The sequence below is a fragment of the Neodiprion pinetum genome, chromosome 2 (assembly GCF_021155775.2).
Source record: "Neodiprion pinetum isolate iyNeoPine1 chromosome 2, iyNeoPine1.2, whole genome shotgun sequence".
NCBI classification, from domain to species: domain Eukaryota; kingdom Metazoa; phylum Arthropoda; class Insecta; order Hymenoptera; family Diprionidae; genus Neodiprion; species Neodiprion pinetum.
The window spans coordinates 1130462-1155373 of record NC_060233.1 but is presented as its reverse complement, the minus strand read 5'-3'; the positions used below and the strand labels follow the sequence as shown (position 1 = coordinate 1155373).

General features: G+C 40.2%; 1 protein-coding gene across 4 annotated transcripts in view; it reads left to right on the top strand.

Moving 5' to 3' along the window:
- LOC124212668 (serine/threonine-protein phosphatase 4 regulatory subunit 1) overlaps positions 1 to 24912 on the top strand; it is a 136688-nt gene that overhangs the window by 25445 nt on the left and 86331 nt on the right. For 3 of the 4 annotated variants that reach the window (XM_069133825.1, XM_069133824.1, XM_046612981.2), the window contains exon 2: positions 2601 to 2760. Coding sequence is in view for 2 of the 4 variants with exons in the window: in XM_069133824.1 (XP_068989925.1) it covers positions 2601 to 2760 (160 nt within the window). In the remaining 2 variants the exon portion in view is untranslated. Of the gene's footprint in view, positions 1 to 2600; positions 2761 to 22967; positions 23371 to 24912 lie in introns of those variants that run through there. The other variant, XM_046612983.2, reaches the window with a different exon arrangement.

Sequence of the window (24912 nt, the reverse complement as noted above, 5' to 3'; positions counted from 1 at the left end):
TGGAGTAACAATGTTCCAAAAAATCTGTAACCGCGAGGTTTTAGTGGTACTGTTTGAAAAAAAAATTCACATCATAATCCCAGGCAAACTAGACGAATCGCAGTTTCTCTAAATTAAAAAAAATAATATGTCAGATTTCAAGGGTGTGAAATTCGTCGAGATTGCGTGGCACGATGATGTGAATTTTTTTTTCAAACAGTACCACTGAAACCTCGCGGTTACAAACTTTTTTTGAACATTATTACTCTTACAATAAAATATATACCGAGAAAAAAAAGTTTTCTCCATGTCGAGTTCCATAATAGACATCGATCACGATGCGGACTGTTTCAGAGTTAGACGATGTAAAAGTCTGAAAAAATTAGGCAAATTTTTTTGAATTATTCGAAGTTGATTTGCGGACAAAATTCGTCAACATACGTGACAAGCAGCACCCTAATATATCCATATATTATATATATATATATATATATCACGTATAGCTTATAACAATCCTTTTCACTGAAACCCTTGTCCAGATTTGACTGGACGTAATCCGGTGTGAAGGTAACACGGGCAAAGAGGAAGAAGGCAGTCGCTGGTCTCGAGGAGAGAACAACGCGAATGTGTAGAGAGGAGAGCGGATAGATAGAAAGGGAGGACATGGAGAGAGAGGGGATGAAATGGGGTGGGTTTACTATACGGTCCCAGTCCGGGATCAATACTCTTGCGTCTTGCGATCATTCATCTTGCCACGCCCCTACGCTCTCTCCCACGCGTACCTTTTCTCTCTCTCACTCTCTCTCTCTCTCTCTCTCTCTCTCCTCTCGGGGCTGCGCCTTTGCCGTCGCCACAACTTCATCCCCCGTTTTCCCGACGCACCCTGCATGCACCGCGTCGCGTAATCGTCGATCCCACTCATCCTCCCCCCCGAACCTCATCTCCGATACTCGAATCGAGTCCTGTTATTGCAACCGTTAAATAACTGAAACCTGCAATGGTCAATTACTCGCCGAATGTTGGATAATTTCGATTTCTTTCAGCTGCTGGGAAATTAATAAACTCGGGAGGTTGTTGCGTTACGGTTGTTGAGATTGGTGGAGAAAAAATGAGATTTTTTTTTTTTTTTTTGACCAAGATTCATTTTAACCGGATGCATACATTTTCATCACGTTGAAGTTGGTAATTTTTTCGTTGCGATTTCATGCTCAGGGAAAAATCGTTATTTTGCGTTTTTGCAATCGTTGGAAATTCTGTATTACTGTAACAAAGCACAAAAATACTCATATTTTCAACTCTTAGGTTTTTCAAAGTCGTTATAAAAATAAGATACGCAATGATTTTTTTCACCGATAACGTAACTAACTTCAATCTCGTACATTTTCTATACTACACGAGCCAGGCTTTAAACTCAATTCGCTGGTTTCTTTGACCTAGGTTTAATTTTCGGATTTATAATTTATTCAGCTACTGCGAATTGCGCAACAGTTTTACTCGGTTATTTTCCCACAACCTTGGCCCTGATTCGGTATACTCGGTAACTTTGAGACTTTCGAGTAGCTCTTCGGTTACGGTGGGTACTCGAAGTCTTGAACATCATCCACCACGTCGCCGACGAGAGGGACGATATTATATTACATACTCGATAAAATCGCTGTGCTTGAATTCGAGGGAAAAGTTAATCCCTCGATATTGTACCATCAGCAATTAACAACAAGTGTTCGTGTAAAACAGCTTTCCCAGGTAGCTTATAACATTAGTTCACACGATACGTAAAACTTCTCGAACCGTTGCCGCCAAGCTTCCAACTTAAGGGGGTATTCTAGTGTAGAGGCATGAATTTGAGGTGTTTTTTGAAGTACTATAAACAAAAAACAAAAAATATTTTTACCATCCATTTTTTTATCAGGCGTTTATTATTATTTCACGATTACAAAAAAAAAAAAAAAACAAGTCAAAAAATACAAAATTGAAAGTGCTATGAGTTGTTGAAGTGGGGGGTACAAAAAAAATGGCGCGCCAATGTTGTCACGATTGCAAGCATTTTCAAAATCAGAAAAAAAAAAAAAAAGATTATTAATCTACATAAATGCAGCTATCGTTCTAACTAAAAAAAAGTCGAAAAAAAATTTTTTTTTGCCAAATTACGGCTGTCCGAAAAAATAATACGTTTTTTTTGACTTTTTTGGACGTTTCTGAATTTTTTAAAAATAGTAAAAATTATTATTTCGTTATAATAATAGTTCGTGCGATAGAGACATGTATTGAGAAGATTCTCACCAAATTTCAAGTAAATCGGTTCAATAGAACTTGAGAAATCATGTCAACCGTTTTGAAAAATGTAGTTTTGAGAAAAACGCGTTTAAAGTTTCGAGTAAAATTCGTTCCAGCCGAGCCAGTATTGAAGACGTGTCACTAAAATAGCTATATCTCTGAAAATAATTGAAATTTTGACTTGTCCTTTTAAGGACACATTCTTGAAAGGTTAAGCTTTGAAAATATAAAAAAAAAAATCGATTTTTTCAAATTTCTACACTAGAATACCCCCTTAATGCATATAAATCAGTTCAATCTCGTCGCTTCGTTCGTTGAAAAATTTCACCGTTTCTACGTGTTCCCAGCTGTGGCAGACAAGGACGACGAGGAAATCGGCAGCGAGGCTGAAGACTGCAGCAGCGACGAGGGTGTCGGCGTCGATGGCGACGAGGGTGGAGGCGCCGATTATCCTTCCGCCCTGGTGAAGCTCCAGCTGGAGGCGGCATCGCCGACGATCTTCAACCGGTGAGTCCCAAAGACGTTCGTATTTAAGTTTGTAACGTGCATCTCCTCGGGGCGGGATTGAAATTCCGAATTTGAAAGGCTGCGAAAGCGATGAATTCGACATTTTTGCGTCGCGAGACTTGAAGCGAAGAAATCAAACTTCGACCAAACATCGAAAGTGTTTGAAAAGGCGTAAATCCGACAAGTCGAAAGTTCCGAAAGTGCGAAAGTGAGAAAGTTTTGAAATACTTCAAAATGATTCAAGATTTTCAGTTCTCCAAATTTCTGGCTTGCTGAAATTTCATCGCTATGATTATTCTTTGTTTTTGGATTTTCGATATTTTCACGGACGGAATCGTGGTTATTCTGATTTTCAATTGTTTTCATTTCTTTCCACTCATCCGTCGAGTTAAACCACGCTGTCCGAGTATATTTTAATCCGTCGGAATTTTACTCTGTCGAAACTTTATTTTTTCGAACTTTGCTCTATCGTAATTTGAATTTTCCGAAGTCTTGCATTTCGTAACTTTTTGAGCCTTTGGCTTTCCGACCATTCGAAGCTTTGTTGTTTCTTCAAAGTTCGATTACATTACTTCAAGTTTCTTCCCAATTAGGCGCTTTCGGAACTCTTCAAATTCGGAACTTTAACCTCGTCCCCCATCTTTTGGCGATTATTATATATAACTTTATGAAGTTACAACCCCCCCCCCCCCCCCCAAATCATCGTCATCGTAGTATATCAAGTTCTTGTCCGGATCTGCGAGAGGCGAGAGATTATTGGTCGATTATAGATCGCTTTCCAGTCTTTTTCGAATTGCACGATCTTCGTCCTCCGAGGTATCATATCTCCAATATATATATATGTACGATATACACACGTACGTGGATATACGGCGATATGGGTTTTTCTCTCGTCGATTTTCCGCGCAGCTGCGGAGCCGCGCGTGTATCGGAGAGGATCGGGTCGAGGGCCACAAATTTATCCCGTGTTTAGGAATAGAATCGAAGGCTGCAGACGGGAAGAAGCAGAGTCAGAGGAAGCTGCCCGCCGCACATCGGGTATATTTGGCTTTGCGAGGGGTCCTGACTGACTGACTGCCTGCTACCCACACGGGGGGAGTCGTGAGAGAGAGGGAGAGGGAGGGAGGGAGGGAGGGAGGGAGGGACCGAAATGTCTTTATACTTATTTGTGGCGTAGAGACAACTCCGACTCTGCACAACGCAGCTATACGATATCTCACGAGGATGAAGTCGGTTACGTTACCCTAAACTATGCGTATGTTTTGGGGAAAAAAAAAATCGATAATTCCCATCTTTACGACGACATTCGTCATTTAGTATACGTACCCCTTGTGATGAACGAAACGTGTGTACGCTGGATTCGGAATTAAAACCAACTACCTTGAATGTCACTGAGAATTTGGATAACCGGGAAAAATTGGGGAATTTTGAAAATTAGGATGGGAATTTTAAGTCTGTCGGTGAAAGAAACTGTCGATCTTACGAAAACGTTCCAAATTTTTTTTTTTTTTTTCTCTCTCTCTCTGTCTGTCTCTATATCTGTGGGACAACGTATATGACCTGATTCAACTTGATTAATCTCCGTAAGCACGTGTTCAGTAGTATCAATTATATATTGCAGTTCTTTTTTACATTGTTTTGACTGGACTGTACCCGCTACACACCTGATACATTCTCAATCTTCTTCCTTCTTCTCTTCTCGATATCGGGCACATGTCAAGGAATCTGTTGTGTCTATGTCTAAGATTGAAACAACTGTGATCTCCTTGATATCTGGGCTTTCAAAAGAAAAAAAAAGAAAATAGATAAACAAAAAAAAAGAAAAAAAAAATCGTCTAGACGAAGGTGCAGCCTTGCTAGACTTATATATATGTTGGAAATGACGCATAACGAAATATGTGTGTACGCACACACACATATATATACATATATATATATATAGGCCTTCCTCACCGCAAGTCATTATATAAACGTGATTTGGGTCATTTTCTTTTTTCATTCTTTCCTTTTTTTTTCACTTCTGCCGGAAGGTCACATTGCTGCGTATCGTACGACGCACAAAAAAAAAAGACAGCCATTATCCGCATATTACACCATTTAAAACAGTCGTTTCACTAAATTTTCTTACCTCTTTAACAAGTGGAAAAATTTTCTAAAGTCTATATATATTTGTTGGCTTTTTTTTAATTTTTGTTTTTTTTTTTTTTCCTTTTACGTACCCTTCGAAAAATTAGTCCTTAACCTCGAACGAAGCCTCGTGAAACTGGAACTCGGTAGCAAAATTTAAAAGGTGCGTCATCCGGTTTGAATTTTTTCAAACGCTCTAACCGAAATATCTCGAAAACTATACAAGTTAGGAAGATGTTGTTGGTTTCGTTTTGTAGATAATTAAAGGTTCTTTTTAAAAATGTCTTATCATTTGTATCAGCTTAGAACATGTGTAAGATAAAAATTAGTTAAAGGTAATAAGCATCTTCATTCGTTCAATCAATGCACTCAAATTTAAATGTTCATATCGAATACAATATGAACATTTTAGGTGTATAGTAGTCTCGACCTTTTTTTTTTTTTTCTAGAAATTTGACTATCTACAAAACGAAACCAAAAACAGCTTCTCAACTCGTATAGTTTTCGAGATATTTCGTTAAGGGCGTTTAAAAAACTCAAACCGGATTAGTCACCTTTTAAAATTTGGTCACCGAGTACCGATTTTCACGAGGCTTCGTTTCAGGCTAAGAATCAACATTTCGGAGGGTGTGTAAGAAAAAAACAGTTGAAAAAAAAAGAAGAAACCACCCCAACATATACATACACTGAGAGAAATTTTTAGTTCCGGTTTTTAGAATTTTGTAAAGAAATGTGGCAGAGTACGAGGTACGCTATACATATACATATACATATACACACACGCATATACAGATCATCAGCATACGTAGGTTCTTGTATATAAGAAGTCCGTCCAGACGAGGACGCGCTGGCGGAGGGTTAACGCGGCCAAATATACGCGGTGTGTCAGCGTCGCGGCGCGCGGCGTCGCGACGATTCGTCCCTCGATGAGGTCAACGTCATTTGTTCCATCCTCCGCGCGTTAACGCCTGCACTGCCGATTATTACCTGTTGCCCCGATATTTTTCTCATCGTACCTTATTATTTGTACCTTGCAATTTTTTTTTTTACCCTCATATCGTCGTATATATTCGTCGCGACCAATTTTTATTTTTCTTATCTTCTCCTATTCGAACTAATGTTTTAGTCGATATTGCGTATATGTTGTTATTGTTTCGTGCGATGGATAGGGCTTAAAACAAAAAAAAAAAAAAAAAACACAAAAACATGAAGGTACGAATTTTCCACGGTTTACGCACGTAGGTATAAACATTATCTTTTATTACCGATTTTTTTTTTTTTCTTCTACACGGAAAAATCTGACAAACTTTGATTAAATTTTCGAAATTTCATTAGAATTTTTATGCGACTTTGACCCAAAATCAGGGGGTGAAGAAAATTACAGACTAGAATAATTTTCTTAATTACGCAACAGGTATAAAATTATTGTCAATATTTTCTTGCTTCATACTACAAGCTTCTGAGTTTTTCACGGCTGCGTATTGAAGGTAAAATAATTTACGATTTTCCACCGCAGCAACCTCTGAAAATTTTTTTTTTACGTTAGGAGAAAAATTTTGTGAAAAATATGAGCGTTCTAAGTTATGTGGAAAATCGCGATCTGTTGATTTTTTATTTTTACACGTTTCCGAAATATCACTCACATCGATCACAATATCAATTCACTTCACAAACAAGACCCACGCATGTAAATATCAAATATTCGGTTGATGTCTGAGAAGTGTATCAGACGATCTTTTCATTGTCATCATCGATCTGATAAAATAGTCAATAATTCAATATGAAATCGTAATTTAAGAGTAAATAATATTCCCGATTGCGATACATCGTTGTGTTTATGGATACTGATATTTGATTTGAATACAAACGTTTGGAAAGAAACAATAATTGAAGCGGCGCGACGTGTGTATCTTCGCAAATTCGAAACGCTGTATAAAAAAAAAAAAAAGAAAGAAAGAAAGAATAAAAAAGTTTTTCAAGTTTTCGGCAGAATCTTTTTCTTTTTAACCCAAACAAACTTTTCGCGGGGTAAAACACGGTTAAAAATTGTGAATTTTTTTTTACTTTTTATTTTTATTTTTTTTTTGTTTTCTATCCACGAAACACCCTACCGCGTATTATGTGTACGGTATATGTGCGCGTAGGTATGCACGCGTATAAATATAAAGAAGTTTGGTAGCCGAGGAGGGAATGAATACATGCAGGGCTAAATTTAATTCGCGATCGGCCGAGCCGTCTAGATTGCGTCTAGACAAGCCGAGCCGAATCGTGGGCGCCGCAGCGATGTCCCATCAGCGTCTGTCACTTGCGCTCTATTTTCACTCTGTTTCGACTCTATTTTAGCGAGACCGAGATTTCTCTCTCTCTCTCTCTCTCTCTCTCTCTTTTCTTTCTTTTTTTTTTTTTTTCACCATACCGGCACGTATTACACACGCCTCGTGCGATTATTGTTTGGCGTTTGCACTTGTTGTTGATTGTGTATTATTTAAATACTCGATAAGTAGGTGTTGAAACGTGTAAAAGTATTTGTTTGGTACTCTTTACCTGCGTTAAAGAAAAACGTTGTACCGGGTACGCAGAAAGTGAAATTCAGTGTTTATGCGATTCCGTAATCAGCAAAAAAAAAAAAAAAAAAAATAATAAAAAAATTCGTACGTTTTAGTTAGTGTATATATATATATGTATATTCTTTTTTCACATCTAGTCACTTATTCCATGTATTTGTTTACTCGGTGACAATTTTCATGCTGATACAGGAACAAATTGATGTTGAGACTATGTTTGAAAGCAGAGAAAATTTATTTTCGTACAAAACTGCACAAATTTTTCTAATGTCTATGTAAATGTGCATGCAGAATTGTTAAATTATATATCACAGGTATCCAATCACACCGATCGTGAACAGTCTACACTTGTATCGCATTGTTCTGTAATTGTCCAACGAAATTGATACGTCCGTGTGTAATCTTTTTTTGTTTTTTTTTTTCTCATTATCCTCCGAACTAAAAATTCGACGTTAATTTCATTACGAACTTATCGATGTATTTGAAAGCCTGGAAGATGGACAAAGAATTGGGAAAATTTCTCGTACACCTAATAGGGCAACAAAGAAACGAATTAGGCGCGATAATCGGTCCACGCAATCCTACGACCCGTATTCATGTATATACATATACATATACACACACACGCGTATGCGTGAAATAATACAAGCTGCTCGCGTACGTGTTCGATACACACACGCACTATACTTGGTTTGGTTATCCCAGCAGGGATCTGTCGTTATCTTGGCAGGCGCCGATGAACGGAATACCTACGAGGGCACGCGCCGCTTCCTCCTCCTCCTCCTCATCCTCCTCCTCATCCTCCTTTTACTTCTTCTGTTGCCGCCGCTTCTCCCGATCGTCGAACTGCTGCTTCTTCTCATTGTTGGCTGACCATCTGCCCTCCTCCCCAACCGTGCCGTTTCTCGTTGTCCCGATGACGATGGTTTAATTATTAATTCGTTCTCCGGTTATGCATACCTGCGTGAAACGGCAGTGATCTATGAATATATAAGGATATCGTACAATCGGTCTCCGCATGATCGTCGTTTCAAAACGAAGACATAAGTAGACGTAGAAGATGTCGATGAAAAAAAAAAAAAGCACGTACGAGCAGTATTCCAACATACTTTTATAGTGCTGCTAAATTTTCCACACGCTCTCAGAATTTCGTTTATCACGTAATCTGGAAAATTTGGAAAACCTGAAAATTGTTGGGGTATTTTTAATTTGGTCATGGAAAAAAAATTGAAAATATCGGTCTTTTATCGCGGTAATCGGCACAGAGTTGAGTAACTTACTTAACAGAACTGGGAAAACGTGAAATTTGTTTTTCCCCCACGAAAAAATGTTTCTTCTCAACCACCATCTTGCCGTTGCCGCATCTTGCGAGAAAAAATTCTCGCTGTAATATTAACGCGTGTAGCCGGCAATTCGCGAGACTTACTCTATACCTCATTCTTATTCACAGTCGTAGGTATAGGTATCGCAACTCACGACGAGCGTACAATTGTAGGTAGACATATACCTGTACGCCGGCAGACGGCGGCTGCATGACGATGCACCGCGTTCCGCGTCCTGCGCCTCCTGCAGGTAAAATGCAGGCTACACCTGGACACCCCACCATTCCCTCCCCTATCCTATCCTACACGGTGGTACTAAACTTCTTCATGTACCCCCGTATTGCGTACAGGCGTGTGCGGCGTTATGTTTATTATTGTGCATACATGCACCGAATTCGAGTAAGCTCATAGGTGTACGTATTCTCCGCGTGTAACGTCACCACCATCGTCATCATCGTCATCATCGTCATCGTCGTCATCATCGTCATCATCGTCATCATCGTCATCACCACTACCAACGGTCGGGCACACGCGCCGGTTCGGCTGGCTGGCTACTCTCTTGACGCTTTATCTCTCACCTGCCCCCAGTCCCATCATCCCCCTTCGGTGAACACGCGTTACCACCATAGACCCAACCTTATAACAACCCGTTTCTCAAACGTCGCGGATACGATACGACTCGATTCCTGACTGCGGATGAGAAGTAGATATAGAGAGAGAGAGAGAGAGGAGAGAGGTAATTGGATGTTTGAATTACACTCGTACAGAGATATTGATTCCAATTCGACTTATTTTTATTTAGAGTTTCTTTTCTCTTCTTTTCTTTTCTTTTTTTTGTTTTTTTTTTTTTTTTGTTTTCGAGATGAAACGGAAAACTTCTCTTATGCATTCTTCGTATTTAATAATGGTTGTTAAAATTACTCTCTGAGTATTACATTGTACGCAAATGACAACGTCGAGTTACTTGTATCCCGACCTGAAAGCTACTTACGTCGCTCAAAGCTGGTCACTAATTTTATTTTATTCTACAATTTCTCCGGTGTCGCCTATAATGTGTAATTTTATACGTTCACCACTCTCGCAGTCATTTTACGCAGGTATACGTGTCTCGAGGGTGGTCCGAAGGTGTGGAAAGAAAAAAAGATGAAAGAGAAAAGGTGAGATTTGGCCAAAGAGATTCCTCGTCGATATGTCGGTACCGCGATGTGTAACAAACGTAAAAAATTCGAGAAAAGCTATAGGCCTGTAAACCGCGAGTGCTTTTCTTCGACTTTACCAGCTTTTCTCTGGTATTCGAATCCGTTTCGCGAGCCTGACGCGAATCGTCGTACCGCGAGAAAAGCGTTGGTTTTCTCCGATATCGCGGCAGATCGAAACCGTTTGTATCATATACGTAGCGGAGGTGATGGGGCAAAGCTATGTCTACGTTGCGTACATCTTGTGCCGATGTAACGAAAACATTTTATATAGTTTTTCTACGTCGATTCGATGCAGGCACCGTGTGAGAGACAACTTCGACAGCGACAGCTGCCGAACGATTCTACTGGAAATGTTAAGTAAACCAGAATACGTATTGACGTTAATCAGGGTTTAGGGTTTGGTCAACGAGCATCATCCACGTTTTACACGATATTGGTAGAACAGAAATTTTCGATGAGAAATTGACAAGGAGAGTGGCTTGAACAATGTTTCAGGTAAGACTTTGCGCGTGTATCGTTGCAGGGTGTGGAGAATTTTTATTTTTTCATCAAAATAACGTCGAAACGTGGAGACTAAAAAAAAAAAAAAAAAAAACAATGACGGAATCTTTTCGGAGATTCTATGGTACTTGAGGGTGCTGTGTGTATACGGATGGAGTTTAATGTATTGTCGAGAAGCGAAGGAAAAAGATGATGAAAATTCTGACTGACGTGTATCGTGAAAGCTGGTCGATATAGAGAGAGAGAGAGAAAGAGAGAGACAGAGGGATCGAGAGGGATGAAATGGGATGGTAAAAGCTGTAAAGGCTCGTGCCCGTCGACAGCTGCCATCCCCGTCCCTCGCTAAGCGACCGTCGACTCCCCGATTCACATCGAGCGAGTTTTAAAATTCGAACCCTGGTGTAACAAGGAGAGAAGACGAAAAAGAAGAAGAAGAAGAAAATAATAATAATAACGATAATAATTCTCTGCTCTACATACCTGTGTATATATGCATGTGTGGATGCAGCTCGTGTCCGAAGCTTTGCCCGGTCCGATCCGATAGAACCCAAGATTTAGGTACACCGGGGTATATTTAATGCAACCTGCACCTGGAAAAATACTACCTAATACCTATTGCTGCACCGTCGGGATTTATATACATATATAATATGTAATAGTTGAATTTCTTATCTTACCGTAGTTCGCTTGTTTTTTTTTTAATGTAAATAACGCAGGTCTGGAAAAGAACGTTTCATCTTAGCTGTATGGCGTGTTGTTGGTAAATGTTATGTTTTGTTCGAGTGCGATGTATCCAAAAATTACTTCCATTTCCCTCCGTCACGTGCAGTATTCTTGCAAAATACAAGGTGTTTGCATAAAAAAAGCATAACAATAATGAAAAACACCGTCATTTCATTACAATGAACTAAACAATATTTCTTATAGAATTTAACGAACAATTTCTTTACGAAATGTATTTAACATTCCGTGTTCATTCTTTTCGCCTATAATACGAAACCTTTTCTTCTTCTCGTTGATACACCTTGGAACACGCTTTCCGCTTTCCATTTTCTCTTTCCCTGTTTGTATTTATTCTCGAGTCTCACTCTGATGCGCATTGAATTGAAGTGAGAAGTCACTTTTTTGCATGGGATTTTTCGAATCAAGAACAGGATACCAGATTTCGAATTAAACGGGAGTTTCACTTTGAATGAAACTTCAAACGCATGTTGAAGAAAAAACCGGACGCGATGGAACTTTTTGAGTATTTTTCCCAGTTTCAGTGAGTGAAAATCTATAAGAAACGGTTTAAAAAACCTGTGCAGGTTTTCGGTTACAGACCTGTGTACCTAATTAAATACCTCATCCTGATTCTTTGTAGCTGAATGCAGATAAGTGTAATTACCGAATGAGGACAAAGTTGGCAACGTTGCAGTAACAATGCATGTTTAGGAAACATCGTTACTCGGCCCATTTAGCGTTGTTTGAAATTTAGTAAACTATGATAGACAAAACGCACTCATATATTTCGGCAAGTCAACTTCTGTGAATCGGGAAAATTAGTATGTAAAATACGGACTTCGTGCGTTTTACTTACCGTTAGTCGTACGATTGACTGCTACTGGATTCCATGTATTACCCGCATCTCTCGATATTGCGAAAAGTTTTTACCTCTCGTTGCGCCAAATATTGCGAACTAATTTATCCTCGTTAAACATCTCTGCTTAAACGAATTTTTGCCGACCAAGACAAGTGTACACCCTCTTATTTTCCAAAATTGTGAATCTTTCGATTCGTCTAAAACGAATCGCCAGAGGGTTGGGCATTTAAAATTCATGTTCCAGGTAATTTTATAACCAGGGATCGAACAGATACAACGAAAAAAATTGAATAATTGGACCAGGGTCAATAACCGGTACACGTACCTTATGCTTGTAACATCCGGCGCGTCTTCATCTCGCTTTCAACATCCCTTACCTACGGCGAAGAAGCTCATCGCGCCGCCACCTGCGCTCACTTCTTGTACCTACAATGTTGTTGGATACAGAGAGAGAAAGAGAGAGAGACTTACGCAATTAAAGCGTAGTATCGTGCCGCAGGCTGCATCGTTGCAGCAGGCAAGGTGTGCAGCTTAATACCTCCGAACAACCTCCTCGTGCGTTAAGGTTTAAGATCGAGGCGCGCGCGCTCGGCTTTCTCGCATCTGTCCGATCCTCGGAGAAAGTTTCTCCATTATCTATCATCGCCTAGGTACCGACTCGGTGTAGCTTCTTCTTCTTCGCCCCTAAAAAATCTTGGACATCTGTTCTCCGGGAGTTCAACACCGCACGCGTCTTTGCCTTTCATGCACGGAAGGGAGGGGAAAATTGGTCTGTTTCTTTCTCCACCTATTCCTTAGCTCCTCACCCTCGCACCTCCCACGGCACTCGACGGTGTTCTTATATTTCTTCCAACGTTCGATACAACACGCATGCGAATAGTTCGTACCGCCGTACCTACGCGGTGCGGTAAACGCACTCCTCTTGCATCCTGCTGCAGGCCCAGGTGCATGCTGCGGGAGCGAATGATCCTGACACATGGGTGTCGGGTATACGGTCAGATATGGGTATACCGTACCTGCGGTGTATACCGGGGAATAAGACACGACGGTAAAATGTATTAGGGAAAAGAAAAACGAGGAGCCAGAAGGCGATGCGGATGCATCTGCTCGGGTCGGACGTTTGTGCATCGCGCCTATACGCGCGTGTGTGTGTGTGTGTGTGTGTGTGTGTGTGTGTGTGTGTCTGTGTGCACGTAAAACTTCGCTTCTTTAAATTTTGTCCAATACGCATGACTTCTTTCGTTCCCCGTTGTAACGTCGTTATATTATACGAACGCTACGTTGTATTCGGGGTGGTCGGTGATCAGGGAATTCTGGAAAACCTGGTAATGTCATGGAATTGGGAAACGTCAGGAATTCGTTTGCTATAATATTTATTCTCATACAAAATGCGTCCGACAATTTTCTCAAGCTTCGGACAAATTACACGGAATAGAAATTTTTTTACCATCGCCGGAAGGTTTTCTTCAAACTTTGAATATTCCCAAATATCACCTTGCAAAGGATGGCGCGCGCATCCTCTACCTTCGTAAAAAAAAAAAAAAAAAAAAAGGAAATCAAATGGAAAATACGTATATATTTATCAATTTGCTGTAAACAATTGTCGGGAAAACTTGGAAAAGTCAATGAATTTCGCGACGGAGATTCAGCCGCCAGGCATTTTATACGCCGTATTTGAAATGGGCGCAGCGACGTTTATACCGCCGTTTCACCATGGCTCAATCAATCCTTGAATCGGGGGTTTTGTCTAGTAGCCGGTACAGTTTTTCCCCCCTTCCTCGTCCTTTTAGATATACGTATAGGTATATACCGCGCAGCCTGCGGGAATAACGGCGATGAATTTATGTTCTCCTAACCCGAGCCAACCCTCCAGGTTTACCCTGCACGGTGATCCTGTCAGTGCCCCCCCCCCCCCCCCCCCCCCCAAAGCAGGGAAAATTCCCGGCCGATTTTCCAGGTGCACATTTCACGTTTCTATAGAATTAAGAGGAGGTATAACGATCGAGCGTCAGACAGACACAGGCGGTATATGAGGATGAGAAAAACAAGCCTCGTCAAATTCTCGGCATTTCTATCGATCTTCTCTCTGTACGCGGGTTTGAGTCTTCTTCTTCTTCTTATACATATTGTCGTCAAACTAATCCATCCATCCATCCATCCATCCGCGCATCGGCGATAATTCAGCCGCGGCTGAGTTCGGCTCGGGCACGCGTCTCGAGGCGAGAGGAGTACCCGAATATAACGAGAGATTTTCGAGGCCTTTTACGGGGCACCGTGCCTCGCTGCATACGCCTTATGCCGTCGTGCTGAGAGAGAGAGAAAAGGCACAGCCTCGAAAACCGCCAGGTGCTACGCCGCGCCACCGCTTCGGGGGCCAAGGCTATTGTCCTCCGGAAATCGACGCGTCTTCCATAAGGCTGCCGAGGAGGAGCTCCGGCACCATTCGCCACCTTTCTCGCTCACTCGCTCACTCTTTCTCTTTGCTTCCTCGACGAGAGAAGCTTTGTTCGCGTTAATTCAGGCCCTACGACAATTACCAAATACCGAACTTTCGCGGCATCTCGAATCCGTTGTAGGTTATAGGTGGCGAAACAAAATGTTCCCGTGCACGATTGGAGAAAAATAAGTATCGTAAAATTTTTCAATTGATTTTTAAACATTTTTTTTAACGTATTACCGGGTGGAAGAAAACGACAAAAAAAAAAGCAAATTAAAATTATCAATTAAATTTTGACGTGACAATTTAATTGTTGAAATCAGAATAATTTTTGTCATATTCGGTAAAGGAAATCTAACAAATAACACGAATGTAAAGTAGTATTGCTGAGACGGTGTGTTTGGTTAAATTTTTCTAACGGTTTATGTACAATGACATATTTGCGAAACTTGATTTGAAAGAATCGTGATAAAGTTTTCTTAAATACGAGAATTAATTTATAATGTACCGTTGAACCCGATCCAATATATGAATGTACACTGTGTACAAAGCTTCGTTGGTTCAATCATTTTGACCAAATGATTCAAGTCGTTGTTAGATTTTTTTATACTGAAATGGTTTGTATTTTTAGGCGTTTTTTTTTTTTAATGAGAATTGTTTCCGAGTAACACAAGTATTTATATCACGTGGAATATCATATGGATCGGTGAAATTATTTTATCGTTTCCGAGTGTTTTTGACAGCTGAGGAGTAACGGTGGATTTGAAAAATCATTGTGAAAAACTGCAGTAAACGAATACTTATCGTAATAATTCAAACACCGTCGTTATAATCATTTTTATTTCCCAGGTTTACGTGTTTATTCGTTATTTCGCAAGTGCAGCTGTTTTTCATCATTATCATCATCATCGTCATCACCGAAAAACAATTTTTCGTCACCTGACCAAATATGGTCACATACGGATAAAAAATTTCTTTGATCCCAAACTTAAAAATAAAAAAAATTAAAAAACATCCGATTTTCATTTAGCTATCTATATATAGCCAATTGATCGAATATTTTTCCCGTCGCGACGTTTTCACAGGCATGTCACTGCAGAAATGAAGAATCGATTTTCGATTTAACTTAAATCAATACAATATCAATTTATGCTATCAAAGTATCAATTATTATCATTTTCTTACGTAGGAAGTAGGTACCTGTTCCATGTAATTAGTGAAATATACATGAACATTTTCACCCGAAATTGAAAAATATTTTCAACGAAATCATAAATCGTCAAAAAAAAACCTAAGACCACGCACTGAAATTTATGAAATGCACCGTTTCGATAAAATAAAAATTAAAAAAAGAAACAAAAAGAAAAAAAAAATACGCAATAATCGATTAATACTCACGAGATTCAATCGATTCGTGTTCGATTATTTTTCCGCATCGACTGTATTTAGCTGAGCGGCCATCGCTAAGAGTGAGTGCGCGCCGTGGCTGGCCACCCCTGCAGCAACGCGGCGGTCCGAGCATAATAACGCATAGTAGAGAGTGTCTGCAGCGCGTAACGTAACGTAACGTAACGTAACGTAACGTAAAGTGGCGTAACGTGGCGTGGCGTAGCGTAGCGTAGCGCAACGTGGACCGGAGAGAGCCGACTCGATTATTTCGCGTTGAAGCGAACGGCGCAGGTGACGCACCAGGTGGATGGCGGCAAAGACGGGCACGAGGGCGGGAAACGGCGCGTGCTGCCGACGTGGATTCATTCCTGCAGCGCACCCACCTTTCCACCCTCCTCCCTTCTTCCTTTCTTCCTTCTCGACTCATTTCGGACAGCACGCGCGGCCCTCGACGTCGAGGCTAATCGGCTCTCCTCTTTCCTCTTTCCTCTTTCCTCTTTCCTCTTTCCTCCCGCACCGCGATTCTTCCGCCCGGTTTCCACCGTGCAGAGATCATCGTCCACCCCGATCAGAACTACGGCTGACATATGCCGCCGTTTCTAGTTTCGGTTTTTTTTTTTTGGTTTTTTTTTTTCTTAATTTTATTATGCTGGATCGACGCGACGACGACGACGACAACTTTCCGAGGTATCGACGGAGGTGACTGTAGTCAGTCTTTACCGACCGAGTAAAATGCCATCTTATTTTTACCGTTATCAAAGTATCCGTTTGCGTTGTATTGATTGTGTGGAAATCACGCGGTAAACGCGATTATTTTTTATACTTTCTATGCTGTGGTAAAAGTTTACAAAAAACGTTGTTTTCTTTTTTTTTTTTTTTTTTTTGTTTTTTCTCAATGCGGACGTGACGAAAGGATATTTTTTTCTGCAACAAGTGGCAATTCGATTAACAGGAACGCACGTTCGTTGGTATTACTGGCGAGTAGAAGAAAAAAGTTTCTCGAGGTTGTTGTTCGGCATTTCGTGTAGGTACATACAATTGTGCGGACTGCGGCATTTTCACATAGATGATACGGATAACAAGCTTTCGAAAATATGAAAAGTAAATGACATTCAACTCTCGGTCGGTAAAGACTGAACCAGAGAATTCTCTTCGGCTAGCCGATCTGCAGTATTCGAGATTCAAGGGGTAACACTACGATAAAAACAATAGGACGGCGCTTTTTTGACTCCTTTTTTTTTTTTAGATGGAAGAAAAGGTAACAAGATGATAATATTTAAGGAAGTTATTTGGCATATATTTAAGTATAGTACCAAAAATTAATATCAAGAAGTGCAAATTTGAAACTAGAAAAAAAAAAAAAAAATTCACTCAATCCACATGTTTATAGTTAGAGAAAAGTGCTGGGAATTTTTAAAATGTTGCTTTTCGTGTAATTGGCGAGTGTTTGAAATGAAAATCTTCAATTTTTTACCAAAAAAAAAAAAAGAAAAAAAGTGCGCTTGATTGTTAATAAATAATGATTAAATTAACTTATTGAAAATTCCCTACGTATTTCTGCAGTTATTAATGTGCAGATTAATTTTTTTTTTTTTTTTTTCAAAATTTAAATTTGCACCAGTTTCACTACGTGCCGCATGTCAGGCTCCAATGTCTATCATTATTGAATATTCCTTGATAACAATTTTTTGTACTATACTTGAATACGCGCATAAAAACTTTCTCGAATATTGTTACCTTATTACCTTTTCTTCCGTTCAAAAAAAAAATCGTGCATCTTTTAGGTTTTTGACAGCGGTGTTACATTCCTCAAATAAACTCGTCTATAATTTATAAAAACTATACACGCAGGAAGGTTGATATCGATTCAAAATCGTTTCACAGTTACTATTAAAATAGCTGTGAATAAGATATCGGCAGGGATGCAGGATCGTGAGAAAATTTATACACACCGCAGCAGCGTTTTGCGTTTGACAAATTTCTCTCTTCTTCTCTCTTTCATTTTCACTTCTTCTCGCACCTCTCTCCCTCTCGTTTCGATCGGCATTTTCTTACCTCCTTATCACATTCACTTTCTTCCGGCCGTATGAGCGTTCGTACCTTATCCTTCACCTCGCGTCTAGGTTCGTTCGCTCGAGGTCGGAAGGGAACCCGAAGGGTGCGTGCGTCACGATGCGTCGCGGCGCTCGGGCGTCTGCGTCAGTTTCGGCCCATCGACCCGCGCCGTCATCCGGGTTTCTCTCTTCCCGGCTAGGCTGCGTAGGCGGCGCGACGATCCTCTTTCCCCTCCTCCCCCATCCCCCTGCCCCCGTTTGTTTTCTTTTTTTTTTTTTTTATTTTTCTTTTTTTTTTCACCTCGACGCTTTTCCGCATTCTTTTCCGTTTCCTTTTACACTTCACCCTCTTGTTTTATATTATCTGCCCGCCCGCAATACGCGGAATAATATCATGCGATATTCGAAAATTGTATAAGATGACGAAATTTGAATGAGAAAAAAAAAAAAAAAAAAAGACAGAGCTCGCGAATCTAATTTTCTTTCGTTTTTTTTTTTTTTACCAGTTTGCATAATTTATTGGAATATCTATAGTACGCGTGGCTCTTTGTATACGTATTATAATATATATTTTTTGGAACAATTGAGTCTACCTTGCGGAAACAACAATTTTCCCAATATTATCCAGACTTTTCGCGCGTCGTTATGTTCATAATTCTACTATACGAGATACGGGATCACTTGAGAATTTCGGTGTATGTATAATTTGGCGTTTCACCGACCTTGTAGTCGTGGATAATTCAAAGGTTGTACGAAGTGCCGAAACGAAGACAGAAATTGCTCGTCGAAGTGGAATCGATAAATCCAATCCCCGTTGCTTCGACCGTCTCACTTGCCGCGTAGATATGTATTTGGTAAATTTTTCATATTAAATATCTTGCACGATGAGGAAAATATTATTAAATATCCACAGTCCGATGATCGGTTTTTCGTTAAATATTACATACACTGAAAAGCGTTTAAATTTGGTCCGTATAACGTTACGAAATATTATTTATTGATTGTTCTTACGCGCGTACAATGATAATAACAATGATAATGATAATATTAATCGTCGTATACGCGAATAATATACATATACAAGTCATTCGTTTCGTCGAAATGAGAAGTCTAAGCGAGCAAGCGAGTGAGCGAGGATTTTGTGAATGAACGTTGTTATCATTGCCCTTGGCCACGACCCCTCGGCTTGATAGGAAATCATACACCGCATGGCCAGCGGCAACCGATATCGTTCGCTCTCTGTCTCTTTCATAATATTATATTAATACTTGTTCTGTAAACGCTGAGCGAGGCTTTTCCTTCCTTCGTGCTTTTTATTTAACTTTGCACATGCAGTAAAACAGTTCCAAAAATTTCAAAGACAAATTTCAGGGTTAAAAGTTATCGATGGTGAAATACGCGGTAATGTATATAAGAGACGTTAATATGTGGAAACCTACGTAGAAAGATGGAGGTGGGGAGGATGAGAGAGAACGAACAGCATGTGAGTAAAGTTTGTGAGAGGAGTAGGTGGCCTTTTCATCTCGTTGAGAAAGTAGGTTACAAAAAAAAAAAAGATTATCGTAAGTTGAAAAATAAAGCGAAAATACGAAGTAAGTATGCGTATGATGATATTCTGACGTAAGGTAAAAGGAGTAGAAAATAAGAAAGATTTAGCGGTTGCTTTAGGAAGGTGGGCGAATAATAAGCGATTCGCAACAATCGTCAATATGTATATATAATTTAGGGTGGTACTTATTTGGGGGTCGGAAGAATTTTCATTGGGACACCCCCTAGAGAAAGAAAATCTGCGTCAAGTTTCAAGCCCCTAGGTCAACCGGAACACGTGCCTCTAAAATCCGAAAGTTTTAAACTTAAAATACGTCTAGTTGTTATAACCAGTTGTTTCGTTTTCTTTGACTTTGGTATAAATTGAGGAACCGATTTGAAACTTGGCAGTGTCGTTGCTTGTGACGACGGGAACAAAGCCTGATAATTTCAAAATATTATCACAACTTTGTAATATATTTCTTTTTGTACATAAGCTTGACGGCATTACTTTTATCAGGCTTGTGTACGTAAGGGAACAATAATTATAAAATTTTGAAATTTTCAGGCTTTGTTCCTATCGTCAGAAGCAACGACTCTGCCAAGTTTCAAATCGGTCCCTCAATTTGTACCAAAGTCAAACAAAACGAAACAACTGGTTATAAAAACTACACGTATTCAACATCTGAAACTTTCGGAGCTTAGAGGCACGTGTCCCGGTTGACCAAGCGGCTTAAAACTTTACACAGACTTTTTTTCAATGATTTGTTACAGATTTGGGGGGCGTCCCAATGAAAATTTCATCCTGATACATGTTATTTATATCTTGCCAGCATTATTTCTCGTTCGGTTATCGAAGGGAAGAGAACGAAGAAGAAAAGATATTTCCGACACAAGTTTGGCCGTCTGCAGGTTCCAACTTCGATGACGCGGAGATGAAAAATGTCCACTGATATTACATTTGTCGCGTGACGCGCGTATCGTTGTACAGTGACGTGTGCGTTACACGTCTTTAAACGCCGCCGGTTCGTTCCTTACTTCGATTCAATGTCATCGCGAGCCAGTCAACAACAATGTGTAACCGCTAAAAATACTTCTTGATGGCCGCCATTTAATAATATGTATATATATATATATATTATATATATATTCACACCTATACATATAGTTGAACTTACGCCCATATGTACATATATACGTGTGCGAGTGTTTGTATATATATATATATATATTTCTTTTACACGTATGTATATACGTATATGTATAACATCACAAGTTATCTTTTCCACCTTTTTAGAGTGTCGTTGAAATTGTAGGTTTGAATTTTCAATACAATCGTAACGTCAATCCTAATGATAAACGTATAGAATCTCGTAGAAAAAGAAACTTGATATTAGGACCCCTTGGTCAGATTTTACAATACTCAAATTTCGTGTGGCTGCTGTTTTCGGGACAAATTCGACTTCCTTTCCAGTTCGATAATGCTGCTGGAAACGTTCCTAACGGACTACTCCAGCACCTTAAGAGGTTGTCGTGGACGATTAAGACGTTGACGTGTTTATACATATATATATGATTATATACATGTAACGCAAAAAAGGGCTTAATAGCCCCGTTCTATACGCAATTCCGAACAAAGTCGTTCCAGTAAATTTTCATTTCACGCAGCAATAAAGAAATGGTACGGATTCGACGAATTAATAACGATGGTATAGAACAATTCTGGTGAAACGTTATTACCGACAATGGGTTAAAACCTCTGTTATCGAATTTATCGCTTCAAATTCTACGGAAAACTTCTGCGTACGGCACAGAAGTTATCATCTACTCGACGTATAAACTGTGCAATTAATTTTCTTCCGGTTCACTGCGCTCGACTTTCGCGTATAGATTCTATTTCACTTGTGAAGTAACGCCCGTGCGATTACTTGTTGCTGAAACATGAATGAACCGTAGAAGTTTTACGATGAATACGTACGCTAATATCGTTCTTTACTCGCGTCTGCGATTTCTTCACCCCGTAATTACGGACGACTACGTCGTTGCTCGAATAAGCGAACTTTGCGCATCGTCGGCGTAACAACTGCGTAACATAAAACGAGCCCAGCGTTTTCCTTTCTAACGAGAAACGCAGCGTTCTATTATTTTTCTAGGTCAGGAACCGAGGTGCAGTCGCGATGCGTGATCTGCCTGCTTTACGCCGCGTTACACCGAATTATACGTATAATACGCAATGTTGTTGCAATAACGAGAATTTCCGTTCAAATTTCTACAAACAGCGATCAGCTTCGACTGAATAAGTTTTCGTAATTTGCGAAAGCCAATTTTCTTTGCTGTTCTTGGAATTCTTTTATTTTTATTTTCATTTTTTTTCACGAATTTTTACTTGTCATACGGGAACTTGTAGCCCAGCATGGCTACTTTGCATTACCGTATATACATATAAATAGTCACGATAACGCAGATGGCATAAATTTTCTTTGCTCGCAGTATAATTGTTTTCTCGATGCGCATGCACGCGTGCTCTGTGGATATTGATTTTCAAGATTGCAGCTGGTTATTGCACAATTTTCCATAATTTCGTTTCACACCCTGCAGTTTTCCACGTGTTGTTTTTATTTTACTCCTTGACTTCGTTTTTCCGTTTACCTATAATACCTACCTACTTTGAAACGCTCTCGCGTGAGAGAGAAAAATCTCCGTTTCACGTTTCGTAGTCTTATGCCCGAATGTCACATGCAACGCGTTCAACCTTCGGTCCCGTCTTCGGGGCATAACCATCCTCTGGCACCTTACCTTGGGTTAGTTATAACGTAGAAATACATTCGTACTCACACATAGATCAGTATTCACATAGGTATGTGTGTGTGTGTGTGTTATATATATACTCGAAACTAGATGTACGTACAGGCACAACGTAAGGTGTGGTGCACACTTCGATCATGCACCGAAAAGAGGAGGAGAAAAATAGAAGAAAAGAGAAGAAAAGTCCGCCGTAAGTAAAGTGGACTAAATAAATATGCGCTCTTTTCCTTTCCTTTCTTTCTTTTTTCTCTCTTTCTCCTCTTCTTACCCGTTCGTTAACCGTACGAAAGCGGATGTGACGACACGCGCGCGCTTTCCACTCGTCGCGATATATTAACCCCCGTTTTCCATCTCTGTCTCTCCCCCCCCCCCCCCCCCCCTCCCTCTCTTTTTTCGTGGCACAGTTCGCGTTCCGTGCGTATATACGTCCGTTACGCGTACGTACGCACTGGTATAGATAGCGATGTTTATAGTTTGGTGAAGTAACGCGAGGCGGCGCTGACGCGGCTGTTCCATTGGTCGGCGTGTGGTGAAGGAACAGTGTGGATACAACCAGTGTAAGCGTGGCGGAGAAGGCGTTGCGGCGGCGCGCGCAGTGCCTAGCGAATAACCGCGCCGCGTGCCTCCGTGAGACTCGGAGAGACGATTCATCGGTTGGATATTTTCATAAAATTATTCCCGTTGTTGATGGTTCGTTGATTCGTTGGTTGGTTCGTTCGTTCGTTCGTTTGTTTGTTTGTGCGTGCGTGCGAGCTGCTGCCATGATACCCCTCGATTCTCGTGTCTCTCGTGTCTCGATTGTAGAAAAAAAAAAAAAAAAAAAAACAAGAGAGAGAGAGAGAGATTGCGCGCGCCCCCTGTCCAATTCCCAAAGTCTTCGCGGATAGTATCGTGTTATTATTTCTAGTGCGACGCAAAATCTCGAACGCGGTTACCTTGAAAAATGTGTTTTGCAAGGGTAAATGAATAACAAGGTATAAACGGATGATTAACGATATTTGTCATCAATTATCGACGATGAGAATTACATGTATTGTTCTGTAATACTACACGAAGTGCTGTTGCGTGTAACTGGAATAGAAGATGGGAGAAAAAGAGAATTGGTAAAAGAAACGGAAAGAAAAGTAAAATAAATAAATAAATAAATAAATAAATAAATTCTTCAATATGCTTGTACATATATTATAAACTGAGTGTACGGCAGTGAAGTGACTATTAGAAACATTAAAAAAGTTTTTGCATCGTTCTTTGAAAGTGTGGAAAAAAAGAGAGAGAAAAACATACGCGTAGAGCTAGCGCCAGTTTTTTTTTTATTTTTTTTTTTTTTATATTAAGTACCGTCTGCAAAAATAAAGTAACACTTGACACGTATCTCTCCGCGTGTCGTGTGCGTGTGTGTGTGTCAATAGGTATTCAGTTTGAGGCTAACAAATGAAAAGAGAAAAAGATGAAAAAAAAAAAAAACATACAGTGAGAGAGAGAGAGAGAGAGAGAGAGAAAAGAAAAGCACGCGGTGGTGTTGTGTAAGAATCGTCATCGACGACGGTCGTACGTAGTAGTAGTTATGCACGCGTGTGTGTGCGTACGTGTTACACGTACGTACACCTTATGCCGCCTACCTACGCGCAATGAGCGAAAACCCAGCGCGTTATCGTGTATACCGTGAACTGCGTCTCTTGATCTGCGCGAACGGTCCTCTGCGCAACGGCGCTAACGTCAAGTCGAGCATCGGCGGTACCGTTTCGCCTGCCCTCCCCCCCCTCCCTCCTTCGGCGACTACACGCGATTCGCGTACAACACGGAACGTACGTACCTACGTACGTATTACCTCCTAACTCGATTCTCGAACAAATTCACAATCTTTCACACGTGCGTAGGCATACGACAATGTAATAATTTAATACGTATATAACAGGCGTGTAAGGGTGTGGTATACGACGCGAGGATGCGCGGCCGTTACGATGTACGTGCACGTCATGTGTATTATCATGTGTACTTACATTATGCCTGTAATATGCGTTTACCCAGCTGTAATATTCTATCTCCGGTATCGTTTTACACGGAATGCAATGGTCATCTTTCTCGTCGTATCTCTTTTTTATTTATTTATTCATTTACTATTATTATTATTATATTAATATTGTTGTTGTTGCTATTATTATTTTCATTATTACCACGACGCTCAAGCTTGTTTATTGGCTAAGTTTCGTCCCAAGAGAGAGAGAGAGAGAGAGAGAGAGAGAGAAAGATATGGGCGAGAAAAAATTAAATGATCATACTTTAGAATGATACATAATACCTACCGGAAATGCAATATAAACTTGGAACGAGTTGTGAATGCGGGCAGACATATATAGGTATAATGTGCATACTGTATATATGTATATAATAGACAATGATGCGTGTGGAAAATCGCGATTACTACAGGATGACGAGGAGGTGGAAGAGGAGGAGGAGGGGAAGAAGAAGCACTGGCTATAGCGAGAAAATTGAGAATTTGATACTCGAGAAACGATGTATGGTCGGACGAATATCGCACGCGGAGCGATACGTGTAGGCGGAAAATGAAGAGAAAAAAAAGTGTGTGTATAAAAAGAAGACGACTGCGAATAAAAAAAAATGGTTGGGCGGGGGGGGGGGGTCGA